The 22,182-nt window shown below is 41.3% G+C and overlaps 1 protein-coding gene across 1 annotated transcript in view; it reads right to left on the reverse strand.

The window, feature by feature from the left end:
* The window catches only part of LOC126174975 (uridine diphosphate glucose pyrophosphatase NUDT14-like), a 102,984-nt gene that overhangs the window by 15,282 nt on the left and 65,520 nt on the right, over positions 1-22,182 (reverse strand). The window contains exons 4-5 of the mRNA XM_049921447.1: positions 7,641-7,848; positions 4,427-4,503 (exon numbers count right to left, since the gene is read on the reverse strand). Coding sequence (XP_049777404.1) covers positions 4,427-4,503; positions 7,641-7,848 — 285 coding nt within the window. The remainder of the gene's footprint in view (positions 1-4,426; positions 4,504-7,640; positions 7,849-22,182) is intronic.

A 22,182-nucleotide genomic window follows, 5' to 3' on the forward strand; every position in this document is an offset into this window, starting at 1 on the left:
GACGGTTGCGAATGGTCCTCGCCGATACCCCAGGAGCAACAGTGTCCCTAATTTGCTGGGAAGTGGCGGTGCGGTCCCCTACGGCACTGCGTAGGATCCTACGGTCTTGGCGTGCATCTGTGCGTCACTGCGGTCCGGTCCCAGGTCGACGGGCACGTGCACCTTCCGCCGACCACTGGCGGCAACATCGATGTACTGTGGAGACCTCACGCCCCACGTGTTGAGCAATTCGGCGGTACGTCCACCCGGCCTCCCGCATGCCCACTATACGCCCTCGCTCAAAGTCCGTCAACTGCACATACGGTTCACGTCCACGCTGTCGCGGCATGCTACCAGTGTTAAAGACTGCGATGGAGCTCCGAATGCCACGGCAAACTGGCTGACACTGACGGCGGCGGTGCACAGATGCTGCGCAGCTAGCGCCATTCGACGGCCAACACTGCGGTTCCTGGTGTGTCCGCTGTGCCGTGCGTGTAATCATTGCTTGTACAGCCCTCTCGCAGTGTCCGGAGCAAGTATGGTGGGTCTGACACACCGGTGTCAATGTGTTCTTTTTTCCATTTCCAGGAGTGTAAGATAGAGGCTGCGTGGTCAGTCATTATACCTGAACTGAATGATAAATGGAATCTTAGCATTGAAAAGTGCCAGTGGGTTGGGATGAAATAGGATATAAAGTTATTAAAGCAGCACACATACATTAGCTCAGATAATTAACCAATGTCTTGGAGAGGGCTACTTTCTACAGATACCGAAATATGACAGAGCTAGAGTACTTTTTAAAAAGAGATCACAACAGTTCATGGAAAATTATTGTTCTGTTTTAATTCTCCCAGTCATATCAAATATATCTGAGAAAGCTGCTGTTGGTTTTCAACAGGGGAGATGTACAATAGATGCAATAAGCAGTCTTGTTTGGAAAGTAATCATGTCTTGTGACCTCACAAAGGCTTCTGATTACGTAAACCAATCCTCACTTACTTACAAAATTGACAAGGATGACATTTATGGCAACAGCCTACAATAGCTGAAATACTATTTACAGAACAGAAAACAAAGAGTAAATGTTACTTAAAATTGGACAAATTGTTATTCTGATCAGTAAATATTACCTCAGGATGTCCCACAAGTTGCCACATTAATATTTGGTATTTGCTGGTAAATCAAACACATACACCAAAATAGGACTTTCTGTTGTATGTGAATGATTTACCAGTAAATATCAATTCCCCATTAGTTTTACTTGTTTGTGTGTTAGTTGCAAATCAGAATGCAGAAAAAAATCCTGATTTATTAATCAATATTCTCAGTAGCTTAAAAACTAGGTTCAGCTAAATGGGTTGAATCTGAACATATCTAAAACTCACATGATGCATACAATACAGGTTTTCACAACCAGTATTTGCAGCCTTGATGATTTTTGTTATATGAGGGGCAGCCAAATGCAAACCACACACCTGCCCCAACTGGACCATGGAATGGTTTCATTCAAAAGTAATTGCCACATGCCTTAGGACATTTATCCCACTGGGAGATGAAATGATCAGTTCTTGTTCTGTAGAATGCGGTTGGTTGCTGATAGTTACATAAGTGCACCCACTCTTGCCCTTCTTCATCCAATTGAATCAGATGTCCATGCATGTCTTTCTTAATGTTGCCAAAGATTTCAAAACCACACGGTGAAAGATAAGAGTTGTAAGGAGAATGTTGCAGTGTTTCCCAACCAGAGGAATGGACATCAACATGCAACAGGATGATTCTATCTGACAGCATTCTGACAGTCAAAGAGCAAATGGCAAAGCCAACAGTGAGAACATCCCACATCTTCCCCACCAAATAAATCTGAATCTGCTTGCACAAGTTCTGGTAAGGTCATGATGACCTCGTCCTTTGACAGCAGAGGACCTTTGCCCATCAAGTTCCTCAAGTGTGGAACCACAATCAGTGTGCAGCACTATAAAGACACTTTGCTAAAACTGCGACATGCCATAAAGTCTGAATGCCCAGGATTACTGTTGGAGAGAATCATCCTGTTGCATGATAATGCGCCACCACCACACTGCCAATGCGACAAAGGTTACACTTCAGTGATTTGGTTGGGAAATACTTACAGCTCAGATCTTTCACCGTGTGATTTTTTACAGCTTTGGCAACCAGAAGAAAGTTGTGTGGGCGTTGTTTTCAGTTAGACGAGGAAGTGAAAGAATGGGTGGATCATCTCATCTCCCAGTGGGATAAATATCTTAATGTGTGTGGTGACTACTTTTGAATGGAACCATTCCATGGATCCAATGTGGTGGGTGTTAGGTTTTCAATTAACTGCCTCCTGTATGGATATTATGTCTCTAAGGCATGTTTCTGTGTCTAACATTTTGTCTCCTAATGCTGGAGACATCATCAGATGCTCTAAAAGCTCAGATAGTATTTTCTGACTGAAACAACCTCAAAAGCCTTCACTGTTTATATATATCCACTCAACAGTCAAGGATGTGATTACATCAGATTGCTTCTAAGATCACAGAATCAACACTGTTTGCTATATTTAGCAGTAAGGCCAACAACTTGTCTAATTTCAATCGTCCTGCTTTTCTGTTAAAATTGTTGAGTACTGAAATTAACAAGTTGTAGGCCTTAGTGCTAAACATTGCAAACAGTGCTGAATCTGTGATCTTAGGAAGCAGCCTTATTACACCACAAGCTGACTGTTGCAAGGATATGTTCAAACAGTTCAGTTTTCTGATCTCGTTTGAGTTTGAAACAAATGTCTGAATCCATAAAGTCTCTAAGGATGTCTCCAGCATTAGGAGACAGTATCCAAGGCATAGAAACATTCCTTAGACCACGGCCTAATGCCCATATAACAAAAATCGTCAAGGATTTCACAATGAGTTCAGAACCAAACAGTCTGAATGTTACTAGAAAGATTACAGACTGGAATTTTCACTCTGCAGGAGGGTGTGTGCTAATATAAAACTCCTTGGCAGATTAAAATTGTGTGCTGGGCTAAGACTCCAACTCGCCATTTTTGTCTTTCACGGCCAAGTGCTCTACCAAAAGTTTTAATCAGCCAGGAAGCTTCATATCAGGGCACACTCCACTACAGAGTGAAAATTTCATTCTGGAAATGTCCCCGAGGCTGTGACTCACAATACCCTTTCTTTCGGAAGTGCTAGTCCTGCTAATTTTGTGGGAGAGCTTCTGTGAAGTTTGGAAGGTAGGAGATAAGGTAATGGCAGAAGTCAAGCTGTGAGGACAGGTCATGAGTCTTACTTGGGTAGCTCAGTTGGTAGAGCACTTGCTCATGAAAGGCAAAGGTCCTGAGTTTTAGTCTTGGTTCAGCTCACAGTTATCATCTGCCAGGAAGTTCAAAATTAAGATTATTCACAAGAACCAATATATAAAAGAAACTGAATCTAAAATTCTTAGTAGAGAATTTATATAAATATCTGAGACTTTGGAAACACTGAGATCTTAGGAAACAAAATAAGCAGCTTTGTATTTCCAGTGAAAATATTATCAGCTAAAACTGACATGAACACCGACACAGACACATGAGAAGTAACACACAGAAGTTATTTTGAATCTATTCCTGCATACAGTATTAGTTTTTGGGGAAACTCAGCTAACATAGAGTAGATACTAAAGATATAGAGAAAATTATTCACAATACATGCACCGTAGATCAGAAAGAAGCATGTTACCCATTATGTAGGAATATACAGTTATGTATTAACTCTCCTCAGCACATAGATTTATGGACTTATCATCATTTTGTACACCTGACAGGAATGATTTAAGAAATATAAGACACATGAAATAAAGGAGACTGAGTTTCACACTCACCAACTCAAACCACACTGACAAGACACTCAATATATGGGAATCAAAATTTATAATAAATTACAAAAAAAATATGATAAATCAAAAGGGAACAAGCAGATGAAGTTAACAGCACTGAAGAGAAAGCTATATCTGACATTGATACTAGCAGTTCATACAAATCTCATTTTAGTGTTCTATTATTATTTATTACTGTAAATATTATTGTAACTATAATGTAAATTTCTGACATGTAACTAAACAGATTGCAAATGTATACCATGAGATGAATAAACCACAATTCACAATTGCTTTGAAACTGGATGAAAAACAGACTTTCTTGGTTTATTTAGAAATGTTTATCAAACACATTTACTTTGATATCTCTCACAAGTGTGTATCTGTGTAATTCACATGTTCCAAATATAAAATTAAAAAAAAAAAAAAAATCTTTTGAGATTTAAGAAGCTCATAGGAAACACAGTGCAGACAAGTGATGGAACAAAGACGATGTACTTATTTCTAAGATAAAAAATGCATTACAATACACTGAAGACTGTTGAAAAGTTTATAACAAGACAATGAAGCATTTCATAATTTAAAATCTCACCTGGGCCTTTCCGCATGTCATCAGTAACCTCAGCATAGAAAAGTGTTTGTCTGTCTCCAGTAACACCTATCCCAGATCTATAATATAAACAAAATATGCATTAATGTAAGTAGTTAAGAATTATAAAAAAATAAAATGTGCACATCCCCCCCCCCCCAACACACACACACAAGTTTAAAGCTTGTAAGAAAATGGAGACTTGCACTTAAATATCTAAAAATTAATCATTATTTGCATATGTACGTCACTTGACAATCTGGAAAGTGTCATGAATATTATACTTCAAAGGGAAACTGTATTATTGCTAGAGATTGTCTTTGATTATTTGGTGCTGAATAAAAATAATTATAATAATAACTACTATTAGAAAATTAGTTTGTGTTGGGGCACAAATGTTAATTTTGTTGCTGAATCACAAAATACATCTGATGTAAGTAACCACATCTTAACTACACTACTGACTGTTCAAAATATTTGAATGAGTTGTCATACAATCAAAGGCTGAAGCTGCCTTATTCCCACAACTTCAACAATCCAGAAATTAGCAACATGTGTCAAATTAAAGATCCTCATAATTTAAATGTGTTAAAATACATGTTGAGGCAAGAATCTTGGATTGAGGTGTTCAATGATGATATATGTAAACAAAAATATTTGATGACAATGTCAGTCATTATTTTGATTTTACCAGTCCCCTCAAAAGACTGCAAATTGAAAGCATAAGAAGAACAATTCATAAAGAATGGATTACAAAGGGGATAATCATCTCCCATGCAATGAAAAGAAAATTATACGCAGAAAGCAAAGAAAACAATTATTCCAATTTTAATATGTATTGTATTTTAAAACTTACAAAAAGATCTTTAGTCAAGTCATAAGCAAGGCAAAGAAAAATCCAAATTAGCAAGTACGTGAAAAAGAGAGAGAGAGAGAGAGAGAGAGAGAGAGAGAGAGAGAGAGAGAGAGAGAGAGAGAGAGAAATACTCTAGCACCATAAATAATGCAATATGGATTGTCAATGGTACCTTTGGAACAAAAATGTTAGAAGCAAAGGAGATAGTGACACTTTTAATTTATGTTTTCAAACATTGAAGTTAACCTCTCATCTCAAATCACTTAACCATCACTCTCTATTCCCATTGAGCTTAAAAGTTGAAACATATCACTTTTCCTAACACTAGTGACAGCAAAAGGTGTACTGTGAATAATCAGAGAAAATAAGAACTAGTCTTCATCTAGGCTTGATGCTATGTCTGATGTAGCATTAAAAAGCCTCTTTGTGATGTAATTAACAGTTCACTAATCACAGGATGTTTCCCAGTCATATTCAAAACTGCAAAAGTAATTCCACTGTATAAAAAAGGAGACACAAATGATTCCAACAATAATATACAATCTCTGCTCGTCTTGACAAGTCAAAGATACTGGTAAAAGTGGTATACAACCATGTAACAGTGTTCCATGATACTAATATCCTGCTCACACAACATCAGTTTGGGTTTTGCAGAAACAAGTCCATCAACAACGTGCTTTTTTTCATTTACAGATCACTTCTTTAGTGCTTTTAATAATAAATATCATATTTTTGATCTGATCATTGCTCAGACTAAGGCCTTGAATAAGTCAGTGACTCATTGTTGCTACAAAAAATGGATTCATTTGGTATTAGAGATACTTGCAATCAGTGGTTTCAGTTTAATTTCACAAACAGAAGACAGTTGGTTGAAAATTCTAGTAAAGTAGCTACTAAAGTTCTGTCTGATGAAACTGTGATGAGGTATGGTATCCCTCATGGCTGCTCAGTTCTAGGGGGCCTCCTTTTTATTATCAGTGATCTTCCTCTGAAACTGCCTGAAGCCTTACCTGGGGGGGGGGGGGGGGGGGGCACCTCGTTTCCTCATTTTTATTTATCAACGATCTACCTCTGAATATGACTGAAGCCTTACCTATACTGTCTGCAGATAATGCAAACCTCTTTTTAAAATCTGTAGTTTCAAATATGGAGAGATGAATTAACTGACTCCATAAAGAAACTAATTTCCTGGTTTACAATAACAGACTATTATTAAATAAAAGCAAAACTACTTATATGCTACTCAGTGACTCCAAAAATCATCCTACCTGTATGGATCCCATACTAGTAAATGATGAAACAACAGAAGAAGGCAAGGAAATAAAATATCTTGGTGTATGGACAGCCAATAACTTATAATGGAAGGTTGAGCAGTCGGTGCTATGCTTTTTGAATCCATCACAACATTAAAGACAGTTTATTTTGCAATAGTACATTCAAGTATTTCTTGTGGCATTCCATTAAAATGCACATTGTGTGGTAACTGGTAAAATGTTCAGCCTAGTCAACATTATTTAGATGCTTGTGGAATAATACAGGAAATGTGAAACTGGGTCAACAGTCTTCTCATTAAAGACTGCTATGGTATTTTGTCTGATAGTCTTAGCCAAGGTCCAAGAAATCAGTGTTCTTCTAACATGTCTTCCACAGGTAATCAGGACAAGGATACTCATACAATAGTTTGTAGGGTGGACCTATATATGTGGGTATGGTGTATTTTTAATAAAAATAGCGACTTGTAAGTAGCCATAAAAAGTTCCAGTTTTGACCCTGCTAAAAACTTGCATAATACCAACTTTTAATTCATTTTCTTGAAAGAAAAACACCTGACTGTACTATATTTTTTCCTTTCCCAAAGAGCTAGATTTGGGGCACGGGCCCTCCTTGTCCCCCCAGGTATGGCTTTATCAGGAATAAGGAACCATTTAGGTGAAACCTGAAAGTTTACAGTAAAGTCTGTGGTGCAAGCCCCTGACCAGATGATTGGCGTGACTGCATGCAGAGTGAATCCTTTCTTCACTGTGGCAATAGGAAGGAGAAGGTAGCAGGCCCATTGCCCTAGCACTCTTTTACACCACTGGAACTTAGTCCTTGAGAAACAGGTAGTTTATACTGAACTACTGTCATGAAGTACTATGAAATCAATATGGAAGCAAGAATAAAATGAAAAAAATGAGAAAATAATGTGTGTATTATTAATTAAATGAACTTAGTATTTAACAAATGTGATGAGCCTGATTTAGAATGGTAAAAGTAATGCTATGAGTAAATCAGATCTTGGGTAACATAAGCAGTAAAATATCAGAACCTTGAGGATGAATGAAAATATCTGAAGTGACTATATGTTATTGTCTTGCATACCTGTGAGTACTGATCTTGTGCAGAACTGAAAGTGGTACTTCATAGCCACATTCCTCTAGTAATTCATCTTTTGCAATCTCTTCAAGGCTTTTTTGCTTGTCCACAATGCCAGCACAGAGCTCAATTGTAAAGCCCTTTTCTACAGGATACTTATCGGTATCAACAGGGCTGTTTACATCAGAATCCGCAATGTCATCAAAGTAAACAGCTAAAAACAGTTCACTGAGTTATCATGATATATAAACAAATAAATAAGCATACAACATATCTAACTCGCACACAATTTTTTGTACATCCAGTCATAGATAAGAGAATTTAGGGATGTGGAATGAGTTAGTCTATACATTAACTAAAGGAATTCTTTCTAGATTAATATCTTAGCAGAACAACAGCTAATTTGTACATGTGTACAATACAGCGATGTGTATTGAATCCTTGCAGAAACTGCCACGGAAGTTGTGCTGATTGAAATCCATCAATGTTTGCTAAGGGTGTATGGAGATGATACAACAGACATTGAGCAATGTGAGGTGATGGATACAGCACTTTCAAGGTGGTGAGAAGGGTGTACGACAAGCCACGGTCTGGTAGGCCCTGCACAACTGTCTTCCCTTGCAATGAAGAGCTTCTTGATCAACTCATCCATCCATGCTGATTGGCGGATAACAACGAGAGAATTGTGTGCAAAGCTGAATATCAGCTGTAATGCCTTGGAAACAGTGTTGGAACATTTTGGTTATCGCAAAGTCTGTGTGAGATGGGTGCCATAGATGCTCACAGAATAAAAAACTCATCAAATGGAAATTTGTCGGGACCTGCTGGACCAATACGAAGCTGAAGGTGACAATTTTCTGAATAGCATTGTCCCCGGATATGAGACATGGTGTCACCACTATGAGCTGGAGACCAAAAGACTGTCCATGGAATGGCGACAAGCGAATTCTCTGTCAAAGAAGAAATTCAAGACAGTGTGCACAGTCTTCTGGGATAGCCACGGTGTGGTTCTTTTGGATGTCCTGGAGAAACTGTCAATTCATCACACTACAAGACAACACTGGCTAAACTGAAAGCCTGAAATTTCAGGGTACAACCAGAGAAAAAGACCAAATTTCACCTGTAACATGATAACACCAGGCCCCACACCAGTTTTGTGACCACACAACTCACTGCAAAATTCGGCTGGATTGCCTTACAATATCCACTGTACAGTCACAATTTAGCATCTCCAGACCTCTGAAAGATGGACTATGTGATGAACATTTTCAAGAACTAGATGCTGTTGTCAAAGCTGTAAGGAAGTGGTTAGCCTCAGCTGGTTCTGATTTTTACAAGCGCAGCATGCAGGCTCTGATTCATCGTTGGCAAAAGTCATAAATAATCATGGTGATTATGTGGAAAAATGACAGTCTGTAACTGAAATATTGCTCTGTTTAGCTGTGCTGTTGTGATTTGTGTATCTCCTGTAGTTTCCATGAATAAGAATAGGAGGTATTACCTTCGGAACAACCGTCATGTTATCAGAATACTATCAGCCTCTCCATACACTATAAAAGTTAAAACTTCTTTAATATCAACATCAGTGTTAACTGAAATTTACGTCCCCTTGTTCAAATTTTCAAGTTTATTGAGAGACTTAAGATATGGCTATACTCATGCAAGAGGAATGCCTTTAATACTATAATGTTTTAGTTTGTCTAGTATGATTTTAAGGTATCCAGAGGTCGTGGCAACATCACTGGAAATGCCAACAGGGTAATTTTTCTCGTTTAGTTCTTCTTTTGATACTCCCTTATGAAAGCCAAACTGAGCTGTTGTTAAATGGTTATTATCAGAAAAGTAATTCAGAAGCATGTTATGTATGACCTTCTCAAAAAATGGTAAGGAGGTGGATGGGACTAGAATTAGAGGTAATTTGTTTCTCTTCAGTTTATAAATGAGTGGTACTAGTGCATATTTCAGTCTTGCAGGAAATACAGTTTACTCATTGACTATAAAGGTAACTCAAGAAGGCATTATCAAGTACACTCAAGATTTCAGTGCTTGGTTTGAAATTCGTTTGTAGTCATCATATAAGTTGCTGGTTTTCAGTGACATAAAGGGACATCTATTAATTACGTGTGGGGTTGTTTTTTTATCTTCTCTGCCCCCCTTGGTGAGATGTAGTGGGGTTACCCCCGCCCCACTACACATGAGGTTTACCCAATAGTCTTATCTATACTAACATATAAGGACAAGTTGTTGTTTAATGTTGTTACCAAAAATATCGAGAAGTTCTTGATTGAATTAATTCAGATTTTTACCCATTACTCTAATAAATGTTTGGGCAGACATAAGCTGCATATTTTCTAATATGTCTGGTATATAAATGTATACATAATATATAAAGGGGAAAGGTTTCGAGAAATTCTTAACCAATTTACTTCAAATTTTACACAATACTCTAATAAACTTTTGGACAGACATAGCTTGCATATTTTTTAAATATATATGGTGTGTAACGTTACTAACAAAAATCTCGAAAAGTTCCTGACCTATTTTCTTCAGATTTTTACAAATTATTCTAGAAAATGTTTGGATGAATATAGACTACACATGTTTCAATATATGTTGTTTATAAATATCTATATGTACACTAATATATAAAGAAAAGTTGTTGTTTAACTTTGTTACAAAAAACCTTGAAAAGTTTTTGACCAATTTACTACAAATTTTTACACAATACTATAATAAACATCTGGACAGATGGATATTTGTTTAAATATATATGGTATACAAACACTTCTAAATTAAGACAAATTGCAGTTTAATGCTTTTACCAAAAATCTCAAATAATTTTTGACAGATTTACTTCACATTTTTACACGATATTTTAACAAATGTTCAGACCAACTACATATACTTTTAATGAGAGAGGAAGAGAGAGAGAGAGAGAGAGAGAGAGAGAGAGAGAGAGAGAGAATGAATCATGCTGGAAAATGGATCCAATTTCCTGATCTTGTTGTATGGCTGCTTGTGCTGGCTGGTGGTGTAGCTGGTGAATGCTGGTGCTGGTGCAAGTGTTGCAGTAGATGGGTGCCGTGGTACAACAGTAGGTTCTCCTTGGAATACATATACAGGCTTCACTTGGTCCAACAAAATGGTACAGGGCTTGTTGTCAACAAGGACACTGATGGTTCTTTTGCCTCTGTTGATTACGCGGTGAAGGCCTGAGTACGGATGTGTCATTGCTGGTTTCACTCCATCTGCCCATAGCATGACATATGTGCATGATTGCAACTCATGGTGCACGTAAGCGGATGAACTTCCATAGCTTGATGCTTGATGAGGTCAGATTTGAACGATTCATTCCCTGAGGCAAAAAACAAAATCTGCATGGTTGATATCATCTATGTGGACTGCCTGTGAATCAATACATTCATCCAGTAGTCACAGTGTTTCTCCATAAACCAGTTCAGCTGGCAAAGAGTCCTGGTCCAATTAATACATGCTTCACAGACCAAGCAACACCAATGGTACTGCTATTGTCCAGTTTGAATTATGACACACAAGCATGGCCATTAGAGAACAGTGCCAACATTCTACCTTCTAAATACTGACCAGGTGATAATTTGTTTATGGTGTATAGTACCACAGAATTTGTTAAGCTGTGCAAGTCTGTGGTCCATCATAATGTGCAGAGTGTGGCAGAAATGTGCTATCCAAGTGGATACGAAGGCAGAAGCTAAAATCTCTGCTGAAATGTTACCGACCAGCGCTGCTTCTGGCCATCTGGTGAAGCGATTGTTAACCATTGAAGGGAGGCAAATGGCCTGCTATATCGATCTGGATGTGAGCAGTCATGTCCAGAAAGCCACCTATAGGTGTATACATGTAGTGGTGAGCTTTGCTGCATTGACACCTGACGCACATTTGTGCCCATTCCTGGCAGTCTTTATGGATGCCCGCCCACAGAAAATAACTGGAGACTAGGCGAGTTGTTGGCTGGGCTCCAGGGTGGCACAGATTTGTGAGCTGTCTTCAAAATAAGTAAGGTAGAAAAGGATACATTTTATCACAGGACACGTCACAATATCAGCTCCAGGAACTGTAACTAAGTGGAGGTCTAATGATAAAGATGAATCCTTGAGCAGACTGTGTAGTTCTTGGTCAGTCAGTTGTGCTTCTGCAAGTTGACTGAAGTCAATCAACTGTGACTGTGAGGTGCTGTTACCATAGGAAAAGTAGTCAGTTACAATATTTTTGACCCCAGAAATGTGCCTCACATATGTGCAGAACTGTGCTACAGTAGACCAGCTGATTGTGCTGTGATGTGAACAACTGATGTTCTTTTGATGAAAGGCGTACGTCAGTATAAATGGTGAACACACTGGCTTCATGTTGAGGTCTGAAGTATTTAGTGGCCTCAGAGATTGCTAGAAGCTCTCCACCTCTGGCACTCCATTTTTGTTGTAACAGTGACATTTTTGTTGTAACAGTGACCATTTATGTGAGAAGAAAAAGCTAGCAGCTGCTATGTATCATCACAATGTTGTTATAGTGTAACACCAATTTCTGCCTGGCTTGCATTGACCACTAATGCCAAGGGAAGATTTGGGCAGGTAATGCAGCATCTGTTATGCTCTGTTGGCCACCTCAGAAGTGGAGATCATACTATCTGAGCACGAGACAGTTGAATTGCCTATACTCTTTGGGCCAGTGAGTGCAGCCATTAATGGTTCTTGCAATTTGGGACATGTGGCAGATGTCGGCAGTAAAAATTAAGAACACTGAGGAACAGATGCAATTCTTTAAAAGTGCTTGGTCATGGGAGTTGTGAGACAGCAGGTAATGGTACTGAACCTGACAACGAGATTTTATGGTCCAGTAAGTTGATCTCTGTCTGACAAAAAATGCACTTAGTGGTGTTCACGACTACCCTTTATGGCTGTAACTGTTGAAACATCTCTGTCAGATGCTGCTGATGCTGTTCTGGCAAGGCTGAGAAAATAAGAATTTCGGCCAGGTATGAAAAACAATATGAGGCGCTTTGTAACACAGAGTCTATAAACCTTTGCCATGGTTTGTGCTGCATTAAGAAGGCCACATGTTATGGAATGACTCTCAAATAGGCCAAATGGAGTGATTATATTGCCGTCTTTGGTATGTCTGCCTTGGCTACAGGAATCTGAGTGTATGCCTTGGCACAGTCTCGGAAGCTGAAAAGGGTGGCACCAATCAACGCATACTTATAATCTTGTAGCAAGGGTATAGGGTAAAGACCTGGCAGAGTTCTGGTACTGCGAGCTCAATAATTTCCACATGACCTCTATGCACTGGACTTGTTAGGTTCCAAATGAAGTGGGAAAAACCACGACTACTTGACTGTCACATAAAACCTTCATGCACCATGCCATCAAACTCTGTTTTTGCTATGGCCAGATGGTCTGGGACCGAACATCCAGGTCGAAGGATATGGGTGGAGCATTGGCAGTTTTAATATAGTGCATGTCATCATGACATACCTCTTTCAGCACTCCATGTGGTCACATTAAGGCTGGGAACTTCTGCAGTGTCTGCAACAAGGTGCTTTTGGATTGTATGTGCCTGGCCATGTGCATGGCTGTGTTCCTTTGAAAACCTGATGTCAAAAAGCCACTGATGCTATCCTGGTGTCGTGCGTTCACCACATTTGGCAGTGGTTGGTAATATGCCAGGAAATCTCCTCTCTGGGGGAAACCACCTTGACGAAGCACTGTCTGTGTGGGTGGAGAGGCTTGTGCATCTGCATGAGGCTGAGGGCTATGCCGAAGGTAGAGGACCTATTCAGCCAAAAAGGCCTTAGCTGATGGATCAGACCAAGAGTGTCCCACAACATCGTGTCTTCCTTATCTACTCCTTGTCCTTACCTCATTCCCTTCCTCAACCCAAGGTGTGATGTGGTCTGTGCTGAGGGGTGAATGGCACGTGGGAAGATGTGTCGCAAACGGAGTCTCAGGGATACCAGGCAACCTCCCTGAGTAAGTAGCCTTACACCATGTGGGGTTCCTGTAGTGTGGACTGTGTAGATCCCCAAATCTCGTGGGACCAAGATGGACACAACAGAAGAAAATAAATTACAACAAACTGAGGAGCAAACTGAGGAGCAAACTGAGACCTCAGACACCCAAACGTCAGGGTCATGACAGATGACATGCACTCCCACTACTGAATCAGGGTCCAGACCTGAGCAAGAAGTGTTAACAGTGACTGAGAAGTTGGATCAAATCAAGGTTAAAGCCTTGTCTGGGGCCCAGAGGAGGAGTACGTGTGGAGTGCACATGGGGGTTTTTTAGGTTAGAGAATCCCCTCCCTAGGCCCGACAAGACGCCTCCTGAGACGCGGCAAGATAGGTGTAGGCAAAATGCAACAGGGAATAACAATATTAATGTGCTAATAGTAAACTGCAGGAGCGTCTATAGAAAGGTCCCAGAACTGCTCTCATTAATAAACGATCACAACGCCCATATAGTACTAGGGACAGAAAGTTGGCTGAAACCAGACGTAAACAGTAACGAAATCCTAAACTCAGATTGGAATGTATACCGCAGAGACAGACTGAACAGTGAAGGGGGAGGCGTGTTTATAGCGGTAAGAAGTGCAATAGTATCGAAGGAAATTGACGGAGATCCGAAATGTGAAATGATTTGGGTGAAGGTCGCGGTTAAAGCAGGCTCAGACATGGTAATTGGATGTCTCTATAGGCCCCCTGGCTCAGCAGCTGTTGTGGCTGAGCACCTGAAGGATAATTTGGAAAATATTTCGAGTAGATTTCCCCACCATGTTATAGTTCTGGGTGGAGATTTTAATTTGCCGGATATAGACTGGGAGACTCAGACGTTCATAACGGGTGGCAGGGACAAAGAATCCAGTGAAATTTTTTTAAGTGCTTTATCTGAAAACTACCTTGAGCAGTTAAACAGAGAACCGACTCGTGGCGATAACATATTAGACCTTCTGGTGACAAACAGACCCGAACTATATGAAAAAGTTAACGCAGAACAGGGAATCAGTGATCATAAAGCGGTTACGGCATCGATGATTTCAGCCGTAAATAGGAATATTAAAAAGGGTAGGAAGATTTTTCTGTTTAGAAAAAGTGACAAAAAGCAGATTTCAGAGTACCTGTTGGCTCAACACAAAAGTTTTGTCTCAAGTACTGACAGTGTTGAGGATCAGTGGACAAAGTTCAAAACCATCGTACAATATGCGTTAGATGAGTATGTGCCAAGCAAAATCGTAAGAGATGGAAAAGAGCCACCGTGGTTCAACAACCGAGTTAGAAAACTGCTGCAGAAGCAAAGGGAACTTCACAGCAAACATAAACATAGCCAAAGCCTTGCAGACAAACAAAAATTACGCGAAGCGAAATGTAGTGTGAAGAGAGCTATGCGAGAGGCGTTCAATGAATTCGAAAGTAAAGTTCTATGTACTGACTTGGCAGAAAATCCTAAGAAATTTTGGTCTTATGTCAAAGCGGTAGGTGGATCAAAACAAAATGTCCAGACACTCTGTGACCAAAATGGTACTGAAACAGAGGATGACAGACTAAAGGCCGAAATACTAAATGTCTTTTTCCAAAGTTGTTTCACAGAGGAAGATTGCACTGTAGTTCCTTCTCTAGATTGTCGCACAGATGGCAAAATGGTAGATATCGAAATAGACGACAGAGGGATAGAGAAACAATTAAAATCGCTCAAAAGAGGAAAGGCCTCTGGACCTGATGGGATACCAGTTCAATTTTACACAGAGTACGCGAAGGAACTTGCCCCCCTTCTTGCAGCGGTGTACCGTAGGTCTCTAGAAGAGCGTAGCGTTCCAAAGGACTGGAAAAGGGCACAGGTCATCCCCGTTTTTAAGAAGGGACGTCGAACAGATGTGCAGAACTATAGACCTATATCTCTAACGTCGATCAGTTGTAGAATTTTGGAACACGTATTGTGTTCGAGTATAATGACTTTTCTGGAGACTAGAAATCTACTCTGTAGGAATCAGCATGGGTTTAGAAAAAGACGGTCATGTGAAACCCAGCTCGCACTATTCGTCCACGAGACTCAGAGGGCCATAGACACGGGTTCACAGGTAGATGCCGTGTTTCTTGACTTCCGCAAGGCGTTCGATACAGTTCCCCACAGTCGTTTATTGAACAAAGTAAGAGCATATGGACTATCAGACCAATTGTGTGATTGGATTGAGGAGTTCCTAGATAACAGGACGCAGCACGTTATTCTCAATGGAGAGAAGTCTTCCGAAGTAAGAGTAATTTCGGGTGTGCCGCAGGGGAGTGTCATAGGACCGTTGCTATTCACAATATACATAAATGACCTGGTGGATGACATCGGAAGTTCACTGAGGCTTTTTGCAGATGATGCTGTGGTGTATCGAGAGGTTGTAACAATGGAAAATTGTACTGAAATGCAGGAGGATCTGCAGCAAATTGACGCATGGTGCAGGGAATGGCAACTGAATCTCAATGTAGACAAGTGTAATGTGCTGCGAATACACAGAAAGATAGATCCTTTATCATTTAGCTACAAAATAGCAGGTCAGCAACTGGAAGCAGTTAATACCATAAATTATCTGGGAGTACGCATTAGGAGTGATTTAAAATGGAATGATCATATAATGTTGATTGTCGGTAAAGCAGATGCCAGACTGAGATTCATTGGAAGAATCCTAAGGAAATGCAATCCGAAAACAAAGGAAGTAGGTTACAGTACGCTTGTTCGCCCACTGCTTGAATACTGCTCAGCAGTGTGGGATCCGTACCAGATAGGGTTGATACAAGACATAGAGAAGATCCAACGGAGAGCAGCGCGCTTCGTTACAGGATCATTTAGTAATCGCGAAAGCGTTACGGAGATGATAGATAAACTCCAGTGGAAGACTCTGAAGGAGAGACGCTCAGTAGCTCGGTACGGGCTTCTGTCAAAGTTTCGAGAACATACCTTCACCGAAGAGTCAAGCAGTATATTGCTCCCTCCTACGTATATCTCGCGAAGAGACCATGAGGATAAAATCAGAGAGATTAGAGCTCACACAGAGGCATACCGACAATCCTTCTTTCCACGAACAATACGAGACTGGAATAGAAGGGAGAACCGATAGAGGTACTGAAGGTACCCTCCGCCACACACCGTCAGGCGGCTTGCGGAGTATGGATGTAGATGTACATGTAGATGTAGAAACTTATCAGGGAACAGAAACAAAAGGAAGGAAAAGAGTGGCTTCCCAAACACAAGTGGAGGGAATTAAAAGGGCTTGAGCTCAAGACTCCCAAGAAAAAACTGTCTCAGGTTGAAGGGGATACACAGACTCCCACAGCATCGAAGACAGGTAATAAGTGGATAAGAGAGGAATCTGACTCCCTTCTCTCAAGATAAATGAGCCCAGAAAAAGCTGAGGCAAGAAATAGGGAAACAGTTTTATAGTAATGCAGTCTTGATTTTTAAGATGGCAGTTATCCAGGAAGGCTATCCACTGGTAGGCATCAATTCGCAGCAGGAGGAGCTTGTATAGATGGCGCTCTTTGAAAATATTGGAGGGGGGGGGGCGGGGAGGGGAGGGGACGACAATGGACGCTGGTCCAGGACCCAATTTCAGGAGTGTCTATCTAGATTGAGGTGCTCTCATTTTTGTCTGTGAGGGAGTGTATACGGTGGAATGGCTCAAGGACAAGGTTCCCATGATATCCCTGTGGGAGGATGCGAAGCTGCTGGTCAAGACAACAGCTGAGCTGCTTAAGACCACAAAGGTATCAATATGGGTACCAAAGATCCTTAAGGATGTCTCTCCAAAGACTGTGTTTGAGAAAATAGGGGTCTAGAACCCAAAATTCTCGACAGAGGATTGAGAGTAATCAGCCAGAAGGCTGTACTGGAAGGACAAACCCTGGTGGTAGAAGTCAGAGAGAAGTCCCTGAAGGCGATGCAAGAGCAGGACCTGAAATTGTTTTTTCATTGTTCTTGCAGGTTGTCATCAAGGTAATCAAACACCTCAATGGCAGTGATAGCAGCAAGACGGAGACTGAAGGTGCTGCAGATTAATCTGCAGCACAGTGAAGGGACCACTGCAGCCTTTAGCCATTGCCTGGGGAGACAGGAAGTTCACGTGGCTCTGGTACAAGAACCCTATTTATATAAAGAGGGCATATGGCGCCTCGGTGGTATTGGAGGTAAGCTGATTTGTGCTAGAAATCTAAGAAACTCCAGAACATGCATCTATGTGAGAAATGGAATTTCTTTCATGCCAATGAAAGAACCTGCGGACGTTCTGAATAGCAGTGATGAACCTACATTCAGGAATAGCAGAAGGGGGGAAGTAATTGACATAACCTTTGGTTCCGTGATGATGGGCTGCTATGTCAAACAATGGCATGTAGCATTAGAGCCATCCTCATCAGACCACATGTATATTAAATTCAAGGTTGAGTTGGGAATCAGATAGACCATGGCCTACAGGAATCCCAGGAAAACAGACTGGGAGACATATAGGAGGGACCTTGACTTAGGCTTATTGGAAATTAAAACCTCGATATGGAATCCAGCAGAGTTTGAGGAACTAGCAGAGGCTGTCACATGTGCCATAGTGACCTGGTATGAGGTCACCAGGACAACTGTACAACCACCAAGAAGTGCACAAATAGGAGCATGCCTTGGTGGAACAATAACCTGAAAATGCAAAGAAAACAGGTACGAAGACTGTTTAACCTTATAAGATGTAAAGAACAATTGGCAAAACATCGTGAGGCCTGTGTCAACTACAACCTAGCAATTACACAAGCAAAGGAGACATCCTGGAACGCATTCTGTGAGAAAGTGGAGGGCACGACTGCTCCAGCCACACTTCACAAAATCCTCACTAGAGTACCAACTAATAAAGGAGGTATGTTGAGGAAGGAGGATGGGAATATACAAAGACAGCACATGAGTCCCTGGAACTGCTCCTCAAAACTCACTTTCCTCAATACGCTCTGGCATATAACATAGACCAGAATCCAATACCGGAGAGAGAATGCATCTCAGGCATTTGAAGAGAGGACTGGGAATCAGCCAAGGGGTCTGTCAACTTCAACAAAATCCAATGGACGGTGGGAACATTCCAACCGTTCAAGTCACCTGGCCCAGACGAATTCTTTCCAGCTCTCTTGCAACAGGCAGGAGAGAATCTTGTAAAGAGACCTACGCAGGTTCTTCTGGGTTGGCCTAGCAGCTCGAATCATTCCCAATACCTGGAGGGCAGTGAAGGTTGTCTTTATTCTAAAGCCAGGGAGAATTGATCATACCAAGGCCAAGGATATGAGACCAATCAGTCTGTCCTCCTTCATACTACATTAGAAGAACTGGAAATGTAGATGTTGGGGAGAGGAGGCTAACTAGGGCTCCTCCACAAACCAATATGCATATCAACCAGGTACATCATGTGAGACTGCTCTTCATCGGCTCATTGGGAGGGTGGAGAAAGCACTTCACTTTCAAGAAATAGACCTCTGCATCTTTCTGGACATCAAGAGGGCCTTAACTAACACAACCTTTGATTCCATGGTTAGGGCAGCAGAGATGCATGACCTAGGGACCACTATATGTAGGTGAACTAGGGCCATGCTTAGTGGAAGGAAGGTAAAGGCCACCATGATGACTGAAAAGATGGGAATGAACACCACTAGAGGTTGTTCACAAGGAGTAGTTTTGTCCCCTTTATTGTAGAATCTAGTGGTGAACGGACTCATTGAGGAACTAAATTCCAGATAATGCTTTCGACAAGGATATGCAGATGATCTTGGTATAGTAATACTTGGAAAATTTACTGACACAGTGAGGAATATGGCACAAGGTGCATTGGACATTGTGCAAGAATGGTGCATTAAACAATATCTAAGGGTTAATCCTAAGAAGACTGTTGTGGTACCATTCACGAAGAAGCATATCCAATACTCAAGTTGGAATCTAAAGCCCCCGATGAAACTCTACCTGTGAAGGGGATAGTGAAATATCTAGGGGTAATCTTAGATGAGAAACTAACATGGACCACTCACATTAAGAGCATTTGCTCCAAGGCAAATGGTACTCTAGTGAGTACTAGAAGAGCTTGTGGCAAAATACTGAGCCCTAAGCCCCTGAGGTATGCACTGGATATACAAAATTGTGGTTAGACCTAGGATCTCCTATGGGGCCGCAGTTTAGTGAAAGAAGGTAGAACAGCAGGTTACAGCTAAAAAGCTTGCTAAGGTGCAGAAACTGGCCTGCTTAGCCATAACAGGCAAAATTAACAGCACATCAACCGCTGGGATGGAAGCTATGCTGGACATGCCTCCACTACACCTTTGTGTCAAGATGGAGGCAGCAGCTGGTGCATACAGACTGAGAACTGTTAAAACTGGATCTCATTGGGATATCCGGAATCACACACTAAAATAGTGAGTGAGGTAAAATAGGACTGGTTGCGGAAATGCTGGCTGAATACATAACAACTCCCAACTGCTTCAACAAGCCTTACAATATAATAATTGGAAGCAGGGAGCAATGGGAAAAACAGTTCAACACTGTACAGGGGACACTGTCTGGTTCACTGATGGGTTGAAACCAGCCCAGGTCACTGAGACCAGGATGTACAGGGTTCAGCCAAGACTGGAAGGCATTATCTCCCTAGGAAAACTGGCCTCAGTATTCCAAGCTGAAATTACTGCAATCAGGGTGTGTGTGGAGGACAATATGCCTAGGCACTACAAAGACGGTAGCATCTTCATCTATTCAGACAGCCAGGCAGCCCTGAAATCATTCGCAGCTCCTGCAACAAGATCTATAATTTTTGCGGAATGTCACAGGGCTCTGGTGGAGCTAGGAGAAAGCAAGAGGGAAAACCTAGTGTGGGTCCCTGGCCATTCAGGGATCGGTGGCAATGAACAAGCAGACAGATCGGGGCAAAGACTCCATTCATCAGACCGGAACCTGCCCTGACAATCACCAAGGCTGTGATCAAACTAGAATTATGATAGTGACTCAGAAGACAGTGCGCAGAATACTGGACCAAGGTCTATAAACAAAAACATGGAGAGGTAATGATGCCAAAGCCATGTTTTAAAAGAAAATCTGTAATCCTGGGCTTGAACAGGAAAGAGATTAAACTCATGGTTGGACTGATGACCGGCCATGGGAATTTCAAAAAACAACTACATACAATGGGTATAATGGAAGAAGACCCTAAATGTAGGATCTTTGAAACAGTGAAGAAACTGCATCACACCTAATTTTCCAATGCACAGCGTTGGAGAGCAGAGAGAGAGAATTTTCGAGACAGCTAGATGTGAAGAAATTGTGTCTAACAAAAAACTGGGAAAGGGACTCCGTGAACTATTTAAGGACATTGATTGGCTTTACTAGATATACAGGGAGAGATACCACACAAAAACTTGTTTTCTGTGTGGGCAGTGGCGGGTTAAATAAAAACTGTTTTAGCTTCTCTGCCAAATTCAAATCATATCAGGAAATCTGCCCCTATTATGGATTCCGATACATCGGTGAATATAAACAGGTCACATGGCAGTCTGAGGTAAAGCATAATATGCAGCATGCCCTACATCGTTATTGTTGAATTATTATCTGCAATAACGCAGAAAGTGGCTGGTGGATGCTTGCTGTGTAGGTTTGTGCATGGAAGGACACATAGTTCTGATCCAGTGTCCACTATGTATTTTTATTCTGCAATGTAATCTGGCAATCGGTCGATATGCCTTGGCATTTGGACGAGCACACAGTATTTTACATTTATGTGCCTACTTTCTAAACATTCTGTGATACCAGCAGACGGTATGTTGGCCAGTCCCAGAGGTTGAAGAAGAAGTAGAAGAGTGGTTTCTCGAGCACCTCCGGAGGAGTTTCTATCCTTGCTATCGCCATGATGGGTCAACAATTCACCAATCTGCTTCATCAACAAATTGAACTTGGCAGCCAGAACATAGTAATCCATATTTGAAACCACTGGTGACAACAAGCTGTTACGTGACACTGCCACTAACCGCAGCTCGTGGTCTTGCGGTAGCGTTCTCGCTTCCCGAGCACGGGGTCCCGGGTTTGATTCCCGGCGGGGCCAGGGATTTTCTCTGCCTCGTGATGACTGGGTGTTTGGGTGTTGTGTGTATTTCATCATCATTTCATCCTCATCGACACGCGAGTCGCCGAAGTGGCGTCAACTCGAAAGACTTGCACCAGGCGAACGGTCTACCCGATGGGAGGCCCTAGCCACACGGCATTTCCATTTCCACTGCCACTGCTCTTATTGGTGCAGACATTATTATGTCACATATCTTGTCTGCTAATTCAGCCACTGCACCCAAGACCATTTCAATTTGTGATGCAAAAATGACTTTCACTTGAGGTTGTAGACAGCTGCTCCACAAGGTACATAGTGGGCTATCAGGCAGTGTAGCAGTATCAACTTTACTCTGTAAGTGCCTCAAGTACTGTGACAGCCTCCTTTCGTCAATATCCTGTTACATCAAAACTTGCTGCACTCATTCCTCTTGTGAGGA

The sequence above is a fragment of the Schistocerca cancellata genome, chromosome 3 (assembly GCF_023864275.1).
Source record: "Schistocerca cancellata isolate TAMUIC-IGC-003103 chromosome 3, iqSchCanc2.1, whole genome shotgun sequence".
NCBI lineage: Eukaryota > Metazoa > Arthropoda > Insecta > Orthoptera > Acrididae > Schistocerca > Schistocerca cancellata.